The following is a 23,170-nucleotide window of genomic DNA, read 5'->3' as shown; positions in this document are numbered from 1 at the left end:
AGTGTCAAAAACAATATGCCGTACTCTGCTCCTCTCTGACAGAAATAACGCAGAAAGACGCCGTAGTTGATACACTCCCAGCGATAAACAGGGGGATAAAACCAGGCGAAGCTCACAGCTCCTCTTGACACTCGAAACAGAAGAGGAGGAGGAAAAAAAAGATTTACGAACGATACGTGAAGGCTCAACATATTTGGTTGCTCGCGCTGATTTAGCCAGCGCGATGACACGTGAAGTGAGAATCAACTGTGTAGCTAGAACGCTAAACTAACAGGGAACACGCGTTTGAATTACATGAAAACGAACTTAACCCAGCAGCTTGGGCCGAATAGATGGCGTCATGAAACAGCAGTGTGCATGATCTATCATATATTGGAGTCAAGGAGAAACGAGAGCCGTGCAATAGGCATGGCCAGGGGACAGAGCCGCGCAAGCAGCGACGGGCTGGCGAATGCCGGGACAAAATTGAAGAGGCTAGAATGCCTCACTAGGCTTCCATGTCACCTCCACCCCACCAACAAGCCTCGTGCTTGATTCGCACATAGTCGCAAAGGTAATAAAGTGAGAACTTAAAACAGGTAAAAGTCTGCAATTTGGGCTGATTGGATTCGATTAAGATGAAGGAAATCAAGAGCAAAAGAAACACAAAAGGACTGGGAAGAATACCATATTAAATGTACGAACCAACAACATATAATAAAGAAGGCAAGAAAATCACGCTCGTCACAGCTCGACAGGCACACGATAGCAACATACATTGTTATTGATTCCTGGCTGACAGACTTTTTTCATGATTTCTTATGCTTCTTATAGTCCTTTCGCCTTTGTGTGTCTCCGCCATCACGAAGGCGAACGCCATTTTGTAAATAAAGCCATACGTAACTAAGGCAACCATTTAAAACAGTATAACATCCATCAGCCCGCTAATTGCGATTTGTCTCCTTTCTTTTCTTTTCACTTCACAGTTGGTCGCGAGCAGTTCCACATGTCCGAAGCAGAAGAGCTGAAGAAGTTGGTGATACTTCTTCGGATTCCCCAGGAGCAGCCGGCCGCGTTTCCCCAACATTCGCCGCCGCCACCCGAAGTGAAACGACAGCCCGAGTCCGACAAGGCAGACTACGATGTCCAGGTCGACAACAAGTTGCCCATAATCCTGATAGCGCTCGACAAGCCACTCGCCTCCCACGCCAAAGTGCAATCCGTGTCCGCTTGGAAGGAGCAGTTGCCTAGACCGGCTTCGTCCAAGGAAGACCGAAGTAGCGGCAACAGCAAGGAGTGGAAGCCCATCATCTACCCCAGGAAACAGAGGCAATATAGTACGCCCGCACCGCAGCGCCAGTGGTCCCACTGGAACAAGAACCTGGACCGAAGGACGCTGTGGACCAAGGAACAGCGGCAGTCATCGTGGAAGCCTGCCGCACCTTCTAGCGACAACGTGCAAACCACCGCACCCGCTAAAGAACAGCACAACGATGGTGGCTCCAACGAAGCCAAGCTACTGCTGCTCCTCGTTCACGAGAACAGCGCCGCCAGCGGAGACAGAGGCAAGACCTGGGAGCCTGCCACAGCTCAGCAGAACCTGAACGAACCGACGGCCTCACCTTGGCGGCCAAGCAACAAGCTCTCTCAACCTCGCCAGCCACAGATCATGATAGACGTGATGCAGAAGAGTTGGCGCTCCGCCGGGCCTTCGCGCGGTTGGGCACAAACACAGCAGAGGAGCTGGCAGCAGCAGCAACATCAACAGCAGCCGGAAAATCAGCAGCAGCAGCAGCAGCAGCAGTCCTTTAGGCCTCGTCCGGTGGTCTGGCATTCGGGTGTGCCGAACAGTTCAACCCGCGGTTCCCATTACAACAGCTACGTGCAAAAAAGGAACTACGACCACTACGGCCCCGTTCACCGGTACTGAGCATGCGCGCGGCTAGCGGTGTACCAAGAAGGATTTGTTCCTATCGATTGCAGTATGCAAATCTATGTCGTTATCGTTAAGCAGGAACGTACCTACAGCTGATCAACAGACCCCGAGGTATAACGCGAGACACGAAATGACAGGCCGGTCGCATTGCGCGCGTGGCGCTAATAAGAGCGCGCTTCGGTATTCGAAATAGTGCGCGGACGACCTGCACGCGATGATGTCCAGTTGCGGTGCAAGTTCTTTTGTACATACCGAAATCATCTATCTGGCGGTGCCGGATTCACCGCACGTGGTTACCTGAACGTGTATACTATTATAGCCAGCATCTCTTGTCGCGTATACACTTCATGGCGCGCGAGACATATCCTGTTTTCGCGTGAGGATTTTCATGTCTTTTGTAAATGAGTGTTTCACTGCAATATCCAGCATGTTGTCATTTGAATAAATACAACGAGAACACAAATCTGTGTTGACGTGTGTTTTTATGTTCCAGGCTTCTAGATGTACCCGAAAATTTATTTATTGCTAGCGCAGCAGTACATTTGCACCGTTGCGAGTGAAACAGCGCTTCGACGTGAACATGCTGCGAAAAAAGCCTTCAGGCTTCTTTTCCTCGTGCACACCGATGTCAGTTCTCTTAAGACCGAACCACTTTAACAGGTGAGAATGAATCTACAAGAGTTCAAAATGGCACCCAATCCGCATTATATATCGCAGGATAATTGCGCATTTAATTACATTTTAAGTGCGACTCCAGCGACAGCGAGATCGTGGAACAGGCAATCAGTTTCGAGATAGCGCTACGAGTGTACCCAATACAAAGTGTGCCCCAGCTAACGTTAGCCTATTTGTTTAAAGAAAGCAAAAATAAGATTACGAGAACGCGGTGCAAGATACAAATATAAGACCTCTACGGTGTTTCGTTATCAGACGACCGAATACCGTAGGTCTGAAATTAATAAGGGATCACCGAGAAAGCGACCGCTACAAATCGGCAAACACTTGGCCCTTGATCGCTGTTCCAACTGCATCCTATATTACTAAATTCTGCGCCAGTGAGATGGGACATGATCAGAATTCGGTTCCAGCGAAAAGTGCACTACATTGCGCCAGTGGCGTATTAAGAAGGGGGATGGCACATTTTGCACGTGCATCCCCCTCCCGAGATAAAGAGAGCGAGCGAGAGAAAGGACGGAAGATAAATACAGCCTTCGATTTGCTGTCATACATTGGGGTAAGGAAAAGGGGGAATAGAAAGAGGAAAGAAGGAGAGAGTGAACACTCTGTGTGTACGCAGCACTGTGTATTCTGCGCTAGTATGCGACCTGCCCAGATGTCCCCCCACCCCCTCCATCCATCTAACAGCACCTTCTTATAGTAGGTGTTGATCCAACCCGTCACCCACCTCAACCGCGGTGACGACTGTGCCTCTCCCCCCCCCCCCCCACCCCTTCCCCAAAAAAAATTTCTCGCTACGCCACCGCACTGCACTGATCGAAGATCGCCCATGTCGATGAAAACTGACAAAGATGTCGACACAACCAACCACCGAAACTCGTCGCAAGGTAAAAGTATTTCGAGCCAACTGCTCTAGTCGTTTGACCGGTACATGGGCGAGCGAAAACTTCGCACCGAGAAGTAGTGCTCAAGATTAGTCACAGCGAACTGCAGAAGGAAGCTCAAACAGAATATGGGCAAGATATGGGCGCTTACATATGGTGGCGCCACCTGCCGGTAGCTCCCTGTCGACGTGGTATGAGGGATGCTGGCCCTCAACTGGAACGCCGCGCGGACGCCCTCCTGGACATTTCGGAAGTGCGTTCAAAGCGAGACAATTTGTTCACATGCCATATTAATGGTGCTGAGCAAAAACTGAAAACACAGAATGACTTACAGACGTTCTCTTTTTCAGAAAATACAATGCACGGCCAATATGTGCCTAAACGTCGAAACGTGGAGAGCCTAACCGGCTTTCTGCAGGAAAGAAGCAATCCCCGAGAGAATAAACGACATAAAATACATTTTTGTTCAATGCAGTCTGTACAATCGAAGCCAATGACGACCCAATGAAGAGAACGCACGGACTCGGAGTACGTCACTGCGCGATCGGCCTTGCGTTTCTTTCGGAACGACTTTTTTTTTTTATCGCCTGCGATAGATAACGCGATTGAGTCTGTTCAAGTGGAATAAAACTTAAACATCAAGTGCACGGCAAATTGGAATTCCCACGTATAACTAATAAAAAGTTTGCTAATAAACTTTCTAAATATTGGGCTCAATGGTAATGAGATAGCCGATGCTGCAGCAAGGCGCGCCCTCAGCAATGGCCTGCGAACTGTAGTGCCATTCTCCAGACCGGACATCACATGATTCCTGTCGGAATTAATGAGGAGTGCGACGAGAAGATACTGGGCCCAGCCAGACGCTCGTCACGTCCGCCTTAAAAGGCTGGATCCCGATATGAATTTTCCTGTTCTGCGTGGCATTCCTCGCCCTCATACATGCCTGATACACAGACTGCAATAAGGCGTCGCCTTCACGCTCAAATACTTGCACATTATTGGACGGACAGACTCCCCGGACTGTAGAGACTAGACCATGTGCTCGTAGTATGCCCTGAGTATGCGCGCGAAAGGCTGACAATGGCAGCTACCTTGAGACATTTATAAAATAGACCACTGTCGGAGGACCTCTTGCTAGGCTCATGGCCACAGACATTGGCAGACGATAGAGACAATGCGTGATCTTTTTTCTTAGGCGACACGGGCCTAGACTCACGCTTGTGATAACATTTATGCAATGTGTCCTTCACCTCGTTCCTCCCGTTATCATCCCCCATCGTGACCCTTTTTCTTCCCTCTTCCCCTTCCCTTACGTAGAGTAGCAGGCCAGATGCTCCGTTTTCCGGCCGACCTCTCTACATTTTCTAATTATTAAACTACTTCTTCTTTCTAAATTCTTCCCTTGTTAATGTTCACTTGTCAAAGCTGCCAAATTGAAACCGAGAACTATTAAAGTTGTATCTGCTTAGTAAAAATCCTGAGACTACAGAATAATTTTAAAGATACCCGCCTCCAAAATGTGCTAAAATATGCACTGACGTCGCCGTATCATTTCACTGTTGGAGGGAGGCTTTTAATATACTGTAAACAGGAACACCAATATGTTGCGTTTTTGATCTTGTTGTGTTCCTGCTCTCGTGCGCTTAATTTATTTATGCTGTCATAAAACACTGAGAGTACGCCCTTTCACACTAGAGGCAAGTGCTTACAACGACATGCTTAAGAAGTAGGTATTAACTGCCGAGTTTTGCTGCATAAACATTACACCTCAACATTTCCATTGTTTCAACGTTTTAAAATTCCTCACCTGTCTGCAAGTTTAATGCTACAATCTTACTATTCTTCAGGTATATATGTAGTGAATATTAGCAGGAAAAACACTCCCTGACGCCTTTATCCCTGTAGCACCATGCATTTTTAAGTGGAGCAGACATAAAAATCTGACCAATTCCTTGGATGGTCAAATGCGCACAAAATTCAGAGCTTAACGTCTTGATCTTTATTCCCGTATTTTGTGCTGGGAGACGACTCGAAAAAAGGTAAAGATGTCAAAATGCATAAACAATCTTTATTCATAACTCGTACATAGGAAGCGAACATAGGTGCCAGAATTCCCCGTCTAGCCGTCTATTTTCTAGCCGTCACGAGCTGCTGACATAGCCCACTCAACTACCTATTTCCCTTTTTTTTTTCCTTTTTTGTGAAACTGCCTACATTTAGCTTACCACAGAAGTTCGAACAAATGTAACTCATTCATGGTATTAAAGGGACCCTGAAACGATTTTGACGATATTGTGCAAACGTATTGAATCGTTAGAGTTGGCCCTTCTGATCATTAAGTGACACATTTAAGCGTTAAGCATAGTGCATTTAATTTATTATTAGGTTTTAAAAATGCCCATCGCTACCGATCGCAGCAGGCGACTCCCTTGCGTATTCAGCCGCGCCTGACCAAGAGACACGAGGTGACCATTTGGTGCCATTAGGGAGAGCTGTCCGATTGGCTGTCCAGGGCGCGTCACCGATAATTTTTGCAACCTTATGGCGAACAAATAGTGTTCGTCATAGTTGTAATATTAGTTAATTTGTTTCTATAAAAAAGAAGTAACGAGGAAGAAAATGCACAACGAAAATTTATCACTACACTCAAGCACTACCGGCAGACAGCAAGTGTCGTCTGTGTTGCAACGTGCTGCGTGTTGACGCGAGCTGCGCGGTCTGTGTTGGTCTCGATCTTTTGTTTTCGCGAGCACCATGGTTCGCCTTTGCGCTGTGTACTGCAAACGTAGCGATGGGCGACAAGTCAAGCTGCACATCGAATCCCTCTGCAAGGCAAAGCATACGAGCGGAGTGGCAGCAAAGCTGGTTGTCGGTACCCTATCGTTACCAGCATGTACTCGTTTGCGGCCGTTATTTCGCGTCGAAGGATTACTATATACCACATTAGTGTTTCGCGTATCCGGTATTCGCGTAAATAAATGCAAGCGGACTGCACCTGGGCGTTTTACGGGATGAGCGGAGACGCAAACGTGAAAGACCTGCATGGTGCAGCCACCTGGTGGCACAGAGCTCAACAAAATAGAGAACCAATATAGCAGTAACCTACTGTATTCTACTTTGCTGCTGGTGTAAATTTTTGGCAGGAGCGTAATCGTGAACACGTCTTCTAAATGTTTAAAATGTTTTACACTTGGTTGCAGCAATATCAGCTCTTTTTTGGTTGGTTGAGCTCTGAGCCACCACGTGCCTGCACCATGCAGACAGATCAGGCCGCTCACATAAATCTACGCTAAAGCTCCTTCATCACATCAGTAGTGGTATGGATGGGCTCTAGTTTACGCCTCCGCCCATCCGTCAAAACGTCCAGCTCGCTTGTGGTTACTGGAATACTTGACACGCTCGGCGCGGCGACAGAACGCTCGCAACGCACGTTGCATCGATAGTTCTCGCTTGGGGTCGACTGCCAGGTGACTGACAGAGATGTTGGAGAGGCTTCGCGCGCTGGCTCCATGACATCTGGAAGTAGACGACATGACGGCCCATCCTGACGCAGAGCCAGTGAAGGCGGAGTATATCCCCGATCACTCGGTGAACGAGTTGAAGAGAAAAAGCATGGCTATGGAGGAGGGCAACTTGTAATCGTCCGTAGCTCTCTTAATAGAGACGCTTCACACGAATTGTGGTGCGAATGTTTTACTGTAGCTGTACCCAGCGCGTCTACAAAATTTGTCCGAACCGTTTCAGGGACCCTTTAAAAAGAGAACTCAGTGCCCTTCAACTCTGTGAAGACGGATGACCAGCGAAGCTGTGTATCCGGGCCCCTTAATGGCGAACTCCTTCACCGCGGGTCAGCCCGGCCTTGCACTATCTTTGAGATCGGCTCACATATGAGCCTGCTTCCCTTCCGCCGCGGGACGGCCCGGCATTGCACTATCTTCGGGATTTTTTTCTACACGCGGACATGCTAGTGGCGAAAGTAGCCCTTAACAGCTTCGCTGTAAAAAAGCCCCGCGCGCATCGTATACTGCTTTTGTAAGAAACTAGTATGGCAACCTGGAAGCCACCGGAAACGATGAAAAAGACTGGAATGCGTGTGCTCGAGACGAACGTGCATGGAAGCTCATCTTAAAGGGGTTGGGACACCAAATTTTGAGGCTATAAAAAGCATGTTGTAGGCTGCTTCCGTATGCAAGGACACCCTGCAGAACGAGGTATTGGACGCTGCAAACATTTCAAAATAATTTTAATTCAGCTCCAAAAAGTCATTAAAAACTCCTTCTCGTGGTTGAGACCCATCGCTATCGCGGCAGTTATGACGTCACAGAGGAGGAACGAAAATATTGACGTTATAGCACCCTAGCACAAAAACGTGACGTATGATGAGTAGCGATGGAATGCCGATTACGGAGCCTGCTGAGCCGAGCGACCGAGCATAGACAAGAACGGCACCGAGAGCGGCGCTGCTGCGCCGGCGTTGAGAGCGCCGCATGCGAAGCAAAATTCTATTAGCGGGTGGTACCCCTCTCCCATCTCTCGTTCGTGCCGCCTTGATTGCCTCCTGCACTGCGCGTGTTTTGGCACGTTTCGCGCCGCGCGCGGTGTGTGCCTACGTGTGTGCGCGTGGAGATTTCGTTCGAAGGGCGGTGTACAGTCTGTTTCACATTTAGGGGAAAACTCGCAGCGCATTGCATCGCGATGCGGCGAGCGCTTGAGTCAGGCGGCGGCAGCAGCTCGCGCAGGTGCTCGAGGGGCGGGATCTTGAACGGCGTCGTCTGCTACGGCGGCGCGCACTGGCCGCATTGTCGGGAAACGTTCTACTATCAGTTGCAGGGCGCCGATCTCATCGCTACGGCGTGAAATGAGCCGGTATTCTTTACTATGCGTTGTGCGACGCCAACTGATACGCCTCGAAGGTAAGTTCATCGCTGCAGGGCAGTCATAGACGACGTACTGATTCCATACATTCTTGACGGCCCGTTTCTGGAAGGCGACTATATATTCTAACGCGATAGGTCGCCGATCCACACTGCTCGTGTGGTGCAACAACTGCTAGAAGAGCGCGCAGTCACTCTCTTGGAGTGGCTGCCTCAATCCCCGGGCGCCAACATCATTTAAAATGTCTGGGGCTCGTTGAAAGTATCGCTGGCGCATCGTCCCCTCTATCAGTCGCCCGAAGATAGGCTTCGATCCACCATCGTCAGTGACTGAGACGTGCTGCGAATGAACACATCCCTGATCAAGTCATTCTGCACTTCACTGCCTTCCAGGATGAGCGCTGTCATCGCTGCCGCTGGGGACATGACGAGATACTAACTGAAGTTCCGAGCGTGACGTGTCCAATTCCCCGCCGGCGGGCAGAGTCTGTCTGGTGTAGCGAATGATTGTCGAGAAAAACCATTTCCAGCTCATTGTCTGAACCTAAAACATTCATTTAATCGTATCCGTTTGTTTCATCGTGTTCGACTCCCGTAGTTATCATTGTTGAGTGCTTTGTTTTCCTTTCGAGTCAAACAAAGACTGAACACGTTGCGCGCACATCTTGGTGCGTCTTGTCGCTGCTTATTACGGTAGCACACACAGTGAAGAAATATACGTAGTACACTGCCCCTGACAGTAGCACGCTTCCCGACAATGCGGCCAGCGCGCGCCGCCGTAGCAGACGACGCAGATCACGACTCCGCCCCTCGAGCGTCTGCGCCTGCTCGAGCTGCTGCCACCGCACGACTGCATTGCTTGCCGCATAGCGATGCAATACGTTCCCAGTTTTCCCCTAAGTGTGAAACAGACTGCACACGCTTCTATTTGCCTTTAAGAAGATCGGTAGGCTTGACGATTATTTTTATGGCTGCAATGCGGCGAAAGGGCAGCGTCTGCTTAACCATGTAAGTGACGCTGAGCAGGTGATTGGAAACGACATCGTATGTACCGCCGGAAAAATCGTCAGCACATACGATGCGGCACATACATACGGCACATACATACGGCACATACGAGCTAAACTCATTTTTGCAGTTTCTCACAATATGTTTGCTACAAATCCGTGTTGTCTCTGATGGCGACAACGGTCTTCCATCGACACTGTGCGGAAATAAACAAAATATATCGCTGCATAGCACAAGTACGACATGCGCACACAACTTTAACTAGTGCGTCCCCTACAATATGGAATAGAAGCAGCAATGTAGACAGCTTGGCCATTTTTTAACAGTGCTCAAGAGACGGAAGTTGAAAGTATTAGTAATCATTCCTGCTTCAGCAATGCCGGCGCGACCAAGACGCGGGCCGCGTATCGTCCAGTAACTCGATCGATCGGTGCAGTGGTGAAGCGGAAATGAACTCCGGTCATGTTCAATGCATCGTGCACATATTCAATTTCTCGGCACGCGTGAACTTCGGCCACTGCTAGCGCATACAACAGAAGTGGTTTCCATTCTTGGGCAGCGCACACATAAACGAAACACGAGAAAGAAGACAGGACAAGCGCTCGTCGAACAAAAGTTTTTATATGAATAAAAGGATTATGTACCGAGTAATTATTAAATTCATGTGGGTTACATATAAAAACCGTCATACACTCAGGAGTGATCAATGAACGAGCTCGCTTCGTTTGCCAGTTGTTTACTTCGCTCGGCGCACCGCAGTAATCCATGTGTGTCGTCTGCTTTTTTCGTACCATTTTCTTGTGAATCGGCAGAATTTCACTGGTGGCATCAACCATTTCGTGTTTACATTGCTGTCGTGACAGTTAACAACGCAATAATAATTTCCGGTCATCCGAAGAGGCGCCCTCGCAAACAAGAGACGTTTCGCGCGCAGCGCGAACTGAACGCGGCAAGCGGCGGCGGAAACCTACACCCGTTGGAGATGAAATCGTTCCGCCAGGGGAGAAACGAGCGCTGGCGTCTAGAATGAAACTTGGCGTGCGGTCGTCCATAGCCTCCACTATGACCGAGTTACAGGCATATAGAAATCCTTTCTTAATGCAAAGAAGGGGTAAGGCGTGTAGACACGTACACAAGAGGAGAGAAGTGGACAAGACGAACGCCGCACGGCGGCCCGCGAACCGAAAGGGACCAGGATATGCGGCGTTCGTGTTGTCCGCTTCTCTCCTCGCATAGTCGCATAGTTCGGCAGCTCGGAGTGGTCTCTCGTTCGCTTGGCCTTTCCCAATGTGAGGGCCCGTCCACGTTACCGGCACGGAGACTCGCCGCACGCAGTTTGCCGTTCGCGGGCCCCCGTGCGACGGCGGTTTTGCTCGCGAACGGCGAGATTTCCTTGCCGTAGAGAGGACGGGCCCGGGACCCATTTGTGCGGCAGCCGTACGGCGAAGCGGCCAATCAGCGACCGAGGAGTGGTCACTCTGGCACCGACGGCAGCCTCACCGCCTCCGATCGTTCGGCGCCGCCGATATCGTCGCTAGGCCTTTTCCGGTTCACTTCAAAGCTAAAGCTTATGGCGCTTCGGAATGAATCACCGACTCTCACAAGCCGCAATATATTCTTACCGTTGTTGTCGCTCTTCGCAATAATTATAATAATCGCGACATGCACTTCGAATCGCCAGTTGTTTACCTCTGCTGGGAGAGCAAGCGCACGCGCGAGCAGACGACGCAGCATCGTTTTAAGTCACTATTTCTTGTGGCCCACGTGACCAAGCCATGTTGCGTTTCCTCCTCTGTGACGTCATAGCATCTCCCGGAGCCCAGAAACCGAAACCGAAACCGAAATCGCTCGGTATAATAATGCGATTATTAAATTATTTATCGGATATATATGAATCCCGCTGTGTGTATCGTGCTCCATGAAGCATGACGCAACGTTTGAATAAAGAAACGCATGAACGAAAATTTTGATGTCTCCACCCCTTTAACGAGATAGCCGATTCTTTAGCACGAGCTTCTTTAAAAGGTCCGGTGATACCTGTGTAGCCGGCAACTGCACATATCACTGCAACTGGAGTTTTCTTTGACCGAAGACCTAAAAAGAAAGAAAATAAAAACCTCTCATTAGCAAAATATGTAAAGACTAAATTATTCTTGGAACCAACAATGGTGTCCTAACCGGCAATTCGAAGTATCATCTACAAGGCTGCCGTTGCCGTACTCTGCCACTTAATTTTTACTTGCACAGTTGTGGTCTGGCGTGTCTTCTTTATGCTACCTCTGCAATGTGCCGTCTCCGTCGGAAAGTACGCCAGCTAATGAAGAGGTCAGGAAAGCAGCAGAGCCTGATATGTTTCGCGAGGCAGAATGCAGACAAAGGTTATTGAATGTAAGCCATGACACATAGATTGCTGAACAGGAAAAAGATCCCACCGCTGCCACCAGTTTGTTGCGTACTCCAGGGTAGCGTATCGTACTGCTGCCGTGTTGTAGCGACGCCTGCCTATCGAAGCTCGACCGACGTTACTATGGGGTAGCGTGGCGTTATCGGCGGGCTGCAGGCATCCGGTAGACCTTGGCGACCAAGCAAGGGCGAGACGATTTCTAGTGTGAAACTTGCACGGTTTATTCAAAGGTTGGTAAAAGAAGATGAGAAGAGCATGAAGTGATCTAAAAAGTACATTTCGGAGCCCCTTAAATACGCTCTCTACAATCGTGGGAGGGATCTTGCTTCCGTCGATGTCACGTGACCGGCACAGAAAGTCTGCTGCAAGGAGGAGGGCGTCCCCCTTCCTGAAATTGTATACACGCTTGTCCGTCTCTTTTGCGCGTTGCTGGTTCGTGAAAGTTCTCCTGTAGAGTTTGGCTGTTCGAGGAAAGCGCCCCTCTAAAGTCGCGCGAGCACGCGCGCACACGCGCACACTCACACACGCACACACACAAAAAAAAGAGGCCTGTAAGAACTGCGGGGCTTCCGCCAGACCGACAGACACTCGGAATGGCCATGGCGAATTAGGAAGTCACGATTTCGACGAGGCAAGGTGTGTGAAGGTCGGGTGAGAGAAATTACTTTCTGCACGTGGTGCTGGATGCTGTAGGATTTGGCGGTCGTTCTCGCCGCTGCCACCATATGCAAGATTTGGAGTCGGGCTTGTAGGACGATCGGAGGAACTTGGGGCGACAGGACTAGGCGAGCAGGGTTTATTTACATTATTTACAGTTTAAACAAGACATACGTCGACAGTCTAGTGTGACTCCCAAATGGAGCCCGCAAGACAAAGCATACAGCAAACGAGCACACACTAGCAGCCGACAACAGCCGCTTATAACCGCACCGTTCGACGTCATCGTTCGACGTCATCGTAGAAAGTCCTCGTGGTCGCCTTTGAGAGAAGGGGGTAGGGGTTTTACACACACACGTACCGCACAGGTTTCAGTGCTCTCTCCGAGGGCAGACGACCTTTGCAGCGCAGTCGTCGTGGTATCCATTGTCCCGCGTCCCCGTAGTCAGGTGGTCACGCCCGACCCCAGTCGGCGCCTCTAAATTCCAGAGCGGACCTCGCACAGCGGCCTCCGCCGCCAGGACCGCCGCTGCACATTGTCTGGTGTCTCGAAAAGCGCATGGGGAGGTTCCGCCAATTACCTCCCCTTGAGAACTCCCCTGAGCTGACCCCTCGCCGCGTGGCTTCCGGTTATCCGCAGTTCTCTGAAGTGCGCCACCACCCCGGTTGGATCGAAACACGTGCAGCGGGCTGAAATAACTTGCACGTTGCCACCTTGGCAGGCCATTCCCAGCAATGCCAACCGTAGCAGGAGCAGTCACGCCTCATTTCGACGAGGCATGGCTGCTCTGAAATAAAGGCTGGCCGGTATCTGAAATAAAGAAGTGTACTATGCAAGTTCAAGAAATTGGACATGTACAACTATTGTTTGAGTGCTGCATGTTGGACTACAGGCTTTGTGGCCTCTCAATGGAGAGTTTCAAAATAGGGGCCCCAAGGAAATAGCGACGAAGCCACTGCGCATGCGCGAGACGCAAACTGCGGGTGGCGATTTAGCGGGGTCCAAATAGCGGCCCCAAAAGCTTTGGGTCAGCAAACATGGCGGCACCTGTCGAAGCGACGGCTCTAACCCAATTATATTTATAATTATATTTCAGAAGTTGGTAAATTGAGACTAATTATCCAATGAGGCGGAGTAAACAAAAATAGTTTAAGTACCTCCAAGCGGCGGCAAACAACATTACCTTTGTTCTGTCCAGCTACGTGGCAATTGCATATTTTTAGACTAGCTAAATTTAGCTGGGACACCCTGTAGAGTACGCTACGGTCACTGCATGCACACATCGGTGCTCCATGCATATCGCGATGCACCCACAGTCTGAATTTGCACGCACAAGCTTTGGAATGCGAACTCTTGAACATTAAAATCAGCTACAAAGACCACAAGGCATCAAATTTAGGCCGTGCTATTAACATTAACATGTAGGTTTCAACATATCGAAAAGCACAGACGAGCAGCTAGAAACAAAGAAACGCGGCCTTATGGGCTTCCACAACGCTACAAAGGATAGGCTGTTATAGCGTAAATAATCCGTGCAACTTACCTGTAAATGTGGAGGTCCATAGAAGATGAAAATCCGCAGGCAGGAAATATCCATTTCTCGCAAACAAGAAGCGCAGCACTATAGAAACCTAGCGAAGCTGTGCCGATCAAGCAGCCACTGAACGCTTTTTCCAGCAAAAAGCTCCCCCGAAGAGCCACCATCTACGCGCCCGCCTCTCGCCGGTTCCTTCTAAGTGAATGCTGCCGGATCCAACTGCCGCAGATGGTTGAGCCAGGCGTGCAAGTCCGCGCCGACTAGGTGGCATTAGGCGGTGATTCGGCCACTAGGTACGACACCAACGCTTTCAACACAAATCCTCAAGCAATCCAGATGATGCTGTAACACAAGTTCTCTTTACATCATTGGAACCAACGTTGCTAGATTTGGTAGCCTACAGACTACAGGAGAGACTACTACTGGGGAACCATTCGGGTCCCAGTGCACGGCTCCAACACATGCCAAAGGATACACATAGAAGACTATGAAACAGCAGTCATGTGCTCACCAAAACAAAAATATTTTATTGTTGACGCATTACCCATACACTAAATCTCAACAAAAAAAGGGAGTAGACATAAAAAAGTACAAACAATGTTGGTCTAATAAGTTAGTTACATCACACACGAGAAAAATGTCAAGGCCCGTGAGAATCGTTGAACCTTGCACCAGAAAAAAAAAATGTCTTAATCCAATACCGATTATTCTCAGAGCAGCTCACAGCACTTCCACAGGAGATCCTGCCGACAGCCGACAGAGGGGAAGCGAAATACCAATTTCCCAAAAAGCTGGTGCCCACATTTTATTTTTCTTCTGTGCCTCATTCACATGACATGAGGAAGGCACCAAATTAATATGCATCCATCGAACAGCACTGGGCAGGAACTCGCAGGCGACTACACTGTAGGACACACAAATGAAACAAAACTTCAAAAAACAATGTGTCAAACTCCAGGTGAATGTTTTAACGCTCAGTGAATGATAACACCAACCGAAAGCCCAACCATAAGCACTAACATTTCCGGAAAACATTTTTTTTTTAAAGGGTGCCACTCTGCTTTAACAACTGACTCTGCGTGCGCGAAGTGGTGGACTTCTCTAAACACGCTGTTTACCACACGCTTTACTTTGTTCACCTGCCTAGATGGCATTTTTTTTTTGCATTTTCTATCCGCGCTAAGGCAGTTTCCATATAAATCATTGTGTTCTTGCAGCACCAACATAACAAAACACACAAGGCTTAGAACTGCCGTACTGGTTTATGTCGAAGACCTGCAACTACGCGCCCAATTGATTCGGCTTGCAGCAGGGAGCCTAAAATAGCAACCCCATTTACACAACCCAAGGCTGCTGCTGTTGCAATCGCAGCACCGAAATCTGTTCAGCAGGGCCGCAGCATCAGCAGCCCTGGGGTCACATGCCTGCTGTTTAACACGATAAAGTCGGCTTCCCCCGATATACGATTGTCGCGGTGGTGATGGTGTTTCTTTCGGACTACAACGCCAGAGAGATCTGATTCGGGCAAAGTAGCGGACATGTTTGGCAAACGCCCCCCGCACTGCACCGCTGCAATGTTACCCAACGGACGCAGCCGGCTACAAACAACCAGAATTGTGAAGTGTAGCTCTGCATTCACTGAGAAATGCACTTGCGACACGAACACACAGACCCACACAGTGCAGTCATCCTGGACGATTTACCGGTCGGCCACCACTCGGGAGCGCTTGCGCATAAAAAAATATTAAAAGATGTCAACGTTTACTCTAGAAAACACACGCTAGACACCATTCGTACAGTCAAAAGCAGCTTGTCAGCTGTACACAACACGCAAGTTTTTCTTTCTTCTGAAAGGAAACAAAAAGATGTAGTGAACACTGCACGATATTTTTTTTTATATATACCCCTGCTGGAAAGAGCAACAAATATTGGTGGTGAGCCTGAGCTGGCCCCCGTCACCACATAATGGCTCGAGAGTGCAGTCTGCTATAAAATGTGGGGGGTGGTCTCTGCGGGGCTTGAATACAATGAACAGAAAAGGGGGGAAAAAAGAAAGCTCATGAATGCAACTCAGCTCTGCACGCCACTGGAAAAAGGGGCACATGGGAAAGACGACCACACAAACACTTTACTAGAAAACACACAAACATGATGAAAAATTCACACCATGGAACTCTCAGTAGAAAAACTGCATTAACGTCAATATGGAGTCGCACGTTGGCCTGTAGCCCGTTAACAAAGAACTCAAAACTACTGCCACAGCAGCTTAAAAATGATGAGGAACAAATAAATAACAGCTCTGAACAAGTGTTGAGCACGTCTGCTAGAAACGGAGAAAAGACGCAGAGACAAACAAGATAGAGAGAGAGAGTGACAAACGGGAGTGAGAGAAACACGCAACCTGCAACTAGTCGGAGAAACAGCAGCCGAAAAAACGCAAGTCAAAAACTTGACGGGAATGTACGGGCATCCACACAAAACACGGCCGGACAACACGAACAGCACACAACTCGCACAACTGCTGCCCTACGTTTAAAAAAATATCGGGGAGAGCAGGACAGAGCAATGACACCGCATTGCTTTTTTTTTTCCCTCTCTTCGTAGCACTGGAGCCTTCTTTGACCATGTATGCAATGAAAGCGGCACTTGACTAGGCACATACAACCAGGAGCCAGGGGCAAGACAGGGCAGCACACAATGCACAGCCTGGCCCGCAAGGCTTTAAAAAAAAAAAAGAAACTCCAAGGCCAAAGTTGCACGCCTCAACCAGGCTGTTGCGCAACACCAAACGCAGTGGAGAGAAGTGCCAATGCCAGCTCCCAATGCAACCGCTCCTTAACTGCCCTCGTGTTTGGATGCCAGCCTCCCCGCCGATGCTTGGTAACGCCAACGAACCTGACATGTCTGCGGGGGAAAGGGCTGCTGGCGAGACATCCTCTTGGGCTCTGTGTAGCAGTCAAAAAAAGAGGCTCCAAGAACGTGGGCTCGTCATCGGTGAACTGCTCTAGCAAGTTAGCGACGGGGATGCCAGTGTAACATACGCCTCATAGCATCGTCTGTGCATGGGTGCCTAGAGACTAAGAAATGGCGTCTACCTAGAAGAGGGGAAGTGAGTTCTTTTTTGCAAGAGAATGAGGTGAGCAAGTGAAACACCTTCATAAAAGAGTCTCCGAGACACCCCTCAAAGGGGATGGGTGTTGAGAAAACAGAACACCTGAAGCAACCACCCTCATCCCAAACAGCCCTCCACACTGCAATGATAAATGCACGTTCACACAAAACGTTTTCAACATTTTTCTTCCCACATACACAGTATAAATATACGCACGCATGCACACACGTATATACTATTATATATGTATATGCAGTGAACATGGAGATAATATATTAAGAACGAGAAACTTCATCTCATGGTTTTTTTTTCTTTAAATAATAAACCTTCCAAAAATGTCAACGCAAAACAAAACACGCGCATACAAAACAAAAAAATGCAAATGAAGCTGTGTAACTGCAGTAAAGACATGTGGTTTTGTACTATGAAAAACCTTAAACTCTTCCGACAAGTTGGCATCATAAACTGGAATATGCAATCAACTGTGTTCCTCGACGAACCTAACTTGATAAAATGTTAACGAACCTTGTGGCTTGGTCTAGAGCGATAAGATTCACTCCCAGAGAAAATCTGCAGCATGTGAACAGCATTAGAAGGTGCACAGAAGGTCTGATCTTGTTCTCCCGATGGTATATTGCTCCAGACAGTTCCCACATCTGATCCGAGTGAGCCATTGTGGCGATTTTGCAATTAAGCTTTCTCAAAAGCTTTGGAAGCCCTAGGTGCGCAGCAACTACAAGTACTCAAAGTTGTTAAGGAAGAGAAAAAAAGATTTGCTAGCGTCTGTGGAAACAACTCCGGAATGTGATGGCACCAGAGACCGCTGGATTAGAACACTTAGAAACAAGAAGAGCTAAAGGAGATCACATGGTACACAAAAACTCGAAATGATTAAGTGGCAGAAGGAGAGAAGAAATGGATGAAAGCCAATCAAGCATTGCATCAAGGCACATGCATGTTTGCAAAAGCCTGTATGAGCATAGCTAAATGAATGGTGCTGGCAAAAGACAACCAAAGCAATCAATGGTGGCCACTACAAAAAGTGAAATGTCGTGGTCATTCAGCTTCGTCTTCCCATGCATACTTGCATAGTCTGGAAGGAAGAAAATGGATTGGGTATTTAAGAGCTCTGCTAGGGAAGCCAAGCGACCCAAGAACACACCAGGCCTTTCTTCACACCTCAGCTAGCAACAAACGATGTAGTGGATATGTATAGATGGGGTGGCAGCAGGGGATGGGGCTAGGGAGTAGGGTTGTGTGTGGGGGGGGGGGGGGGGAAACCTCCGCCAATGTTCAGGACAATCACCACGTCACACGAGTCTACGACCACACACACATGCACACACACATACACACATGCACACATACGTGTACAGACAACCAGACGGCACACCGAAATGACAACTTCCACACGCAAACATCACCCACACCACCCAAGCCAAATAGTGTGGCTTGAGAGAAGGAAAAAAAAAAAGGCAAAAGCGCTTCTGTCCACAGCAGCGTGGAACTGGCTAGGAAAAAGCCTGCAGCCTTCATTGCATGCAACGCACCACCAGACCCTGCGTGAAAAGCCAAGAACCAACAGCTTTCAAACAGAAGCAAGAGAGATTCTTCAAAAAACGTGTGCCACTGCAAAACGTGTTTGCATGCTTTTACTTGCCCATGCTGGCATTCACTCACTTATTGCTGAAACAACAAAAATAGTTTATTCAACAGAATACCTCGTGTTTGTGTGCTCGGTGAATCACAACTGCAAATTCTGTGTAGAGAAATGAGTTATATAGGAGTAAACAACATAGCGTTCACATCTGCTGTCGACAAGCAAAAATGCACACTGTTGTAAGGCGGTCGTCGAAACCTTGAGCATTACATGTCGTACCTGCCGTTTTTTTTCACATGCCAAGCAACATTATGCTGCGCGCCTCGCTACAACAGCACTGCCCGCAAGATCCATACATGTGCGTTCGCATATCCACAGTATTACAACAGTCGAAAAATAAAAATTACAACAAAGCAGACAGATGTGAAGTGTCCCACCCAGCCACTTCTAGAATAAATTCGGCTGTGTAGTGCAAGTTATATGAATGGCAGTAACATGTAAATGCAAAGGACAAGGGGGAAAAAAAAGCCTCCAGAACAAATGAAAAGAGAAGCAGTAGTGTGTCAACAGCAAGAAAGGCTTTGCTCCCTTAATATAAAAACAGAATGGCGCAAACTAAAACTTCCTTTTAAACAACACAAACTCAATGAACAAAAAAAACTTAACTCATACAAAAAAAGCTCCAGACCAGACAGCGAAGATAACATCCTCAGCCTTCTTATTTCATCATTCTGTTTGGTTTGGTGGGGCCTCCCACATACAGTGGTAATAGTAACGGCTACATGCATTTCACGAGACCTCAGAATGAAGGTTGGACAGGGAAACTCCTCAGACGACGGCAGCCCCCGATGACTAGCCGCAGAATAAAACTGAGCTGAAGGGAGATATACTCACTGGAAATTTCATCCATGGTATGGAAAATTTCTCCTTCACGTTTAACAAGCTATGACCCCCCGCCTGCAAAAATTGTTAACTGCAGTTGCTACGAGAATCATGTGAAATAAACCGGTGGAGGTGATGCCTTTGGCTGTAACTGCCAGAGCCAGCACCCAAGGGACAATGGCAGTATTAACTGTTTAACAACTTTGGGCGGGAAAAGATAAGGATATACCTCCTCGGACTGTTGATGTAAAGCTTTCCCTCCAAACACATGGAAAGACAAGCGAGTTTTCCACAGATCACACTAAAAGTGCCTGGTAGTTACGCCCACAAAAAAAAAAAAAGGAATAGCCTGGCACACCGGCTTCAGGGAGGGAGTGGTGATAAAAGGGGAAAACCAGGAGGAAGGACATTGACAAACGCTTGGCACAATTGCCTTTGCACATGAGCATCCGAACTCCACAAAATTACTCAAACACATTCAGGTAACAAACTCAATGCCAAACACCACATGGCTCTTCAGAGCGACAAAAAAGAAAAAAAATTAAAATATTGAAACAGGATTAAAAAAAAGAGGAAAGGGAGTAAAATGAGAAGTGATATCGCTTATGACTGGCCCCTCCATGCACACACGGGCATAAAACCAATCACAGCTGCCTCAGAAAGCTGGCTGATGACAGAACTGGCCTAAAATATGGCAGTGAAAACTAACCCACACCCACTTCCTTCGAAGATGCCTGCCCAGGACATCTCTTTGGCATGACTATTGTCTACCTCTTGTTCTGCAGCATTTTCCCCATAATACAGTTTTTTTTTTGTATGTGTACGTGTAAGTGTGTGATCTGTGGGCTCCTAAACAACAGATTACTTTTTTTTTTCCCGCTGCACCACTCACGGTTTATGACTAGGACCGTACACAAAAAAGCTTGTAACCTCAAAAGCTCTCCTAGGCAACCCAAACAAACAAGATCTAACAGAGAGCATATAATAAACATTGAAAACAAAATACTAAAAAGGGGAGAGTGGGGAGGGGGTGTACGGGAAAGGAATAAGAAGCCAACCAAACAAAGAATGCAATAAACAGCAAACAGACTTAACCGGACACGACTAAATAAAGGAGAAGCTCCAAACGAAAGGTAATAATCATATCGGTTGAGGAAATCCCACAAACCAAACAGGGAAAAAAAATTCAGGAAATGTAAAAAAAAAAATGAAGGAAACAACGCTACAACAACTATGCTACTTAACATAACAAGAGCCTCTGTGTGTAGATTATATATGGTTTAAATAAACAATGAAACCATATGCACTAAAAACCCAAATAACTTAAGTAGATCAGATCAAAAAAAAAAAAACATGACACAGGCCACAACACAAGTGACAGCAAGCCTGTCGTTGTAAGAAAAAAAAAATAGGCATGTTTAAAAGGAACAGCAGTGGTGGTGCCTTCTTGATAAAAACTGCCAATCACTGGCTAAACATTGTGAAGTCCCTTCACGGACCATGACGAGAGAAAAGAAGGGGGGAGGGGGTGAGAATACTGGCTTTTTCTCCCTCTTCAACCAGGTGCCTCTTGCTCTTATTAAAAAAAGAAGCTATACACACAATCCTCACAATTACCGAACCACATTAAAAAGAAAAAAAAAAAAAAACAGAGCAAGAGGCATGCGAAAAATGAGGTCATATGATGGTGATAAAAATGTAACGAGGAAGGAGTGCGTGTGAAAGAGGGAGAGAGCCCGTGCAAACAAGGCGCAGCAACAAAGGTGACCCCCAACTCTCCCATCAGAGACAGCCGCCGCTGCCACCCCCGCCGCCACCCCCCGAGCCCGGAGGAGCCGAGGATGATGCGGGAAGCTGCACATAGCGATAGACGTACAGCCGGTAGTCCTTGCTGGCCAGCACCACTGAGCCATCATCCATGAGGGCCACATCAAAGCACTGCGCGTGCTTGACTTTGGACTCTAGAGCGTTCACGAGCTGCCCGTCCTGGGTGAACACAGTCACGTTGAAGTTGTTGTGGTTGTCCGCAACCAGGATCTCGCCCCCCTGGTTCATGCAGACCCCAATGGGATAGTTCGTCAAGCCTTCTCCACCGATCTGTCGCAGGAAAACCCCGTCATAGTTGAACACCTTGACGCAGTGTGCCCGGTTGTCCGAGATGAATATCTCTTGCCGGTCGTTGACCACCACGCCATTGGGAAACTCCAGGTGCTTGGAGCAGCCAAACTTCTGCAGCACGTTGCCACTCTGGTCGAAGATAATGACCCGCATCACCTTGCACTCGACAACGACCACGCGCCCCTTGGGGTCCACGGCAACGCCGCGCGGGTGCTGCAGGATGACGGCGCCAAACTTGCGTACAAACTGCCCATACTGGTTGTAAATCTGGATCTGATGTGTTGGCGAGCGCTCCGTCACTACAATGTCCCCAGATTGGCGCACCACGGCAACTCGGTTTGGGTAAAGGAGCTGTCCATCACGCTTCCCGCATTCACCGAACTGGAACTTGAAGCGACCTTCCCGGTCGAAAATCTGGATGCGGTGGTTGTTCGTGTCAGCCACAACAATGTCATTCTGTGCGTTCACAGCCACGCCTGAGGGCTCCGTGAACTGGCCCTCCATTACACCAAACTCTCCAAACTTGCAATGATAGATCATCTTTTGCCGCTTGATCTGCGACTTGAGCGGATACAGCCCTACTCCTGTGCCGGCTAGGTACTTCGACGACAGTTCAGCCAGGGCATTCTGTGGGGGGGCCGCAGGCGCGTCCTGAGGAGCACCGAAGTCTGAGCCATTGTGGAAAATGTCAGCGCCTCCACTGGACCATTTCTCATAGGGGCTGACATCGGCAAGACTGGTTGAGAACGGTCCGAGACTGTTGGCCGAACTGAATCGCTTTGACAGGAGGTTTGACTCAAAAGGAGACGTTGGAGGCGGTGGAGGGTGGTGCCCGTTCTGATGCAGGGTGGAACTACGCTCAGCTGGGCCGAGGACCACACCATTGGGCCGAGCAATGGGCGGTTGCCGCGGGGCCCCCTCAGGTGCTCCACCCTGCTTGATGTAGCCAAAAGTGTTGCGCACACCCACTTGGATCGCCTGATAGTTGGACACAAATTCAAGGTCCATGCCGTGGAGCCCAGCCTCTGGCCGAAACGACAAAAATCCCTGGAACTTCGCCTCCAGTAGCTGCTTGAAGACTAGAGCCTCGGTGCTTGTAGAGAAGCGAGTCAGCCGCTCGACAAAGGCACACACCTGGTGGATTCGTTCGATGGTATCTTGAACCTGAGGGGAGAAGAGCGAAATGCATTCAACTTTCAATTGAAATGTAAACCAGTTTCTCCTCCACATCTCACACTGCAAGACAGCTCAGTATGTTCTAAAAATGTGGATCAAATAAGTAAAAAGATCAAGAGACGAATTCATAGCTACTGTAACTCAGATACCCTTGAAACCATCTTGACAGATGTAAAGCAACAGTTAACCAGAGTAATTATCGATCTCCTAAAAGGGCCCTGAACCACTTTATCGCATTCGAGAAATACATTTGAAGTTAAATTTCAGAAATACTTTGACATAAAAAGTTCTTTGATGCGTTCAGCAGAAGCAGAGTTATTGGCA

At 48.4% G+C, this 23,170-nt stretch overlaps 2 protein-coding genes across 5 annotated transcripts in view; one reads left to right on the top strand and one right to left on the bottom strand.

The window, feature by feature from the left end:
• The window catches only part of LOC126536676 (uncharacterized), a 33,566-nt gene extending 31,188 nt beyond the window's left edge, over window positions 1-2,378 (top strand). The window contains exon 3 of the mRNA XM_055073771.2: window positions 966-2,378. Coding sequence (XP_054929746.1) covers window positions 966-1,909 — 944 coding nt within the window. The 3' untranslated portion in view covers window positions 1,910-2,378. The remainder of the gene's footprint in view (window positions 1-965) is intronic.
• Window positions 2,379-14,465: 12,087 nt separating this feature from the next.
• LOC126537164 (protein brain tumor-like) overlaps window positions 14,466-23,170 on the bottom strand; it is a 75,049-nt gene continuing 66,344 nt past the window's right edge. For all 4 annotated transcript variants that reach the window (XM_050184342.3, XM_055073770.1, XM_050184340.2 and 1 more), the window contains exon 6: window positions 14,466-22,834. In XM_050184342.3, coding sequence (XP_050040299.2) covers window positions 21,335-22,834 — 1,500 coding nt within the window. In that variant the 3' untranslated portion in view covers window positions 14,466-21,334. The remainder of the gene's footprint in view (window positions 22,835-23,170) is intronic.

Source organism: Dermacentor andersoni, chromosome 4, assembly GCF_023375885.2.
Source record: "Dermacentor andersoni chromosome 4, qqDerAnde1_hic_scaffold, whole genome shotgun sequence".
NCBI lineage: Eukaryota > Metazoa > Arthropoda > Arachnida > Ixodida > Ixodidae > Dermacentor > Dermacentor andersoni.
This window is presented reverse-complemented; position numbering and strand designations above follow the sequence as displayed.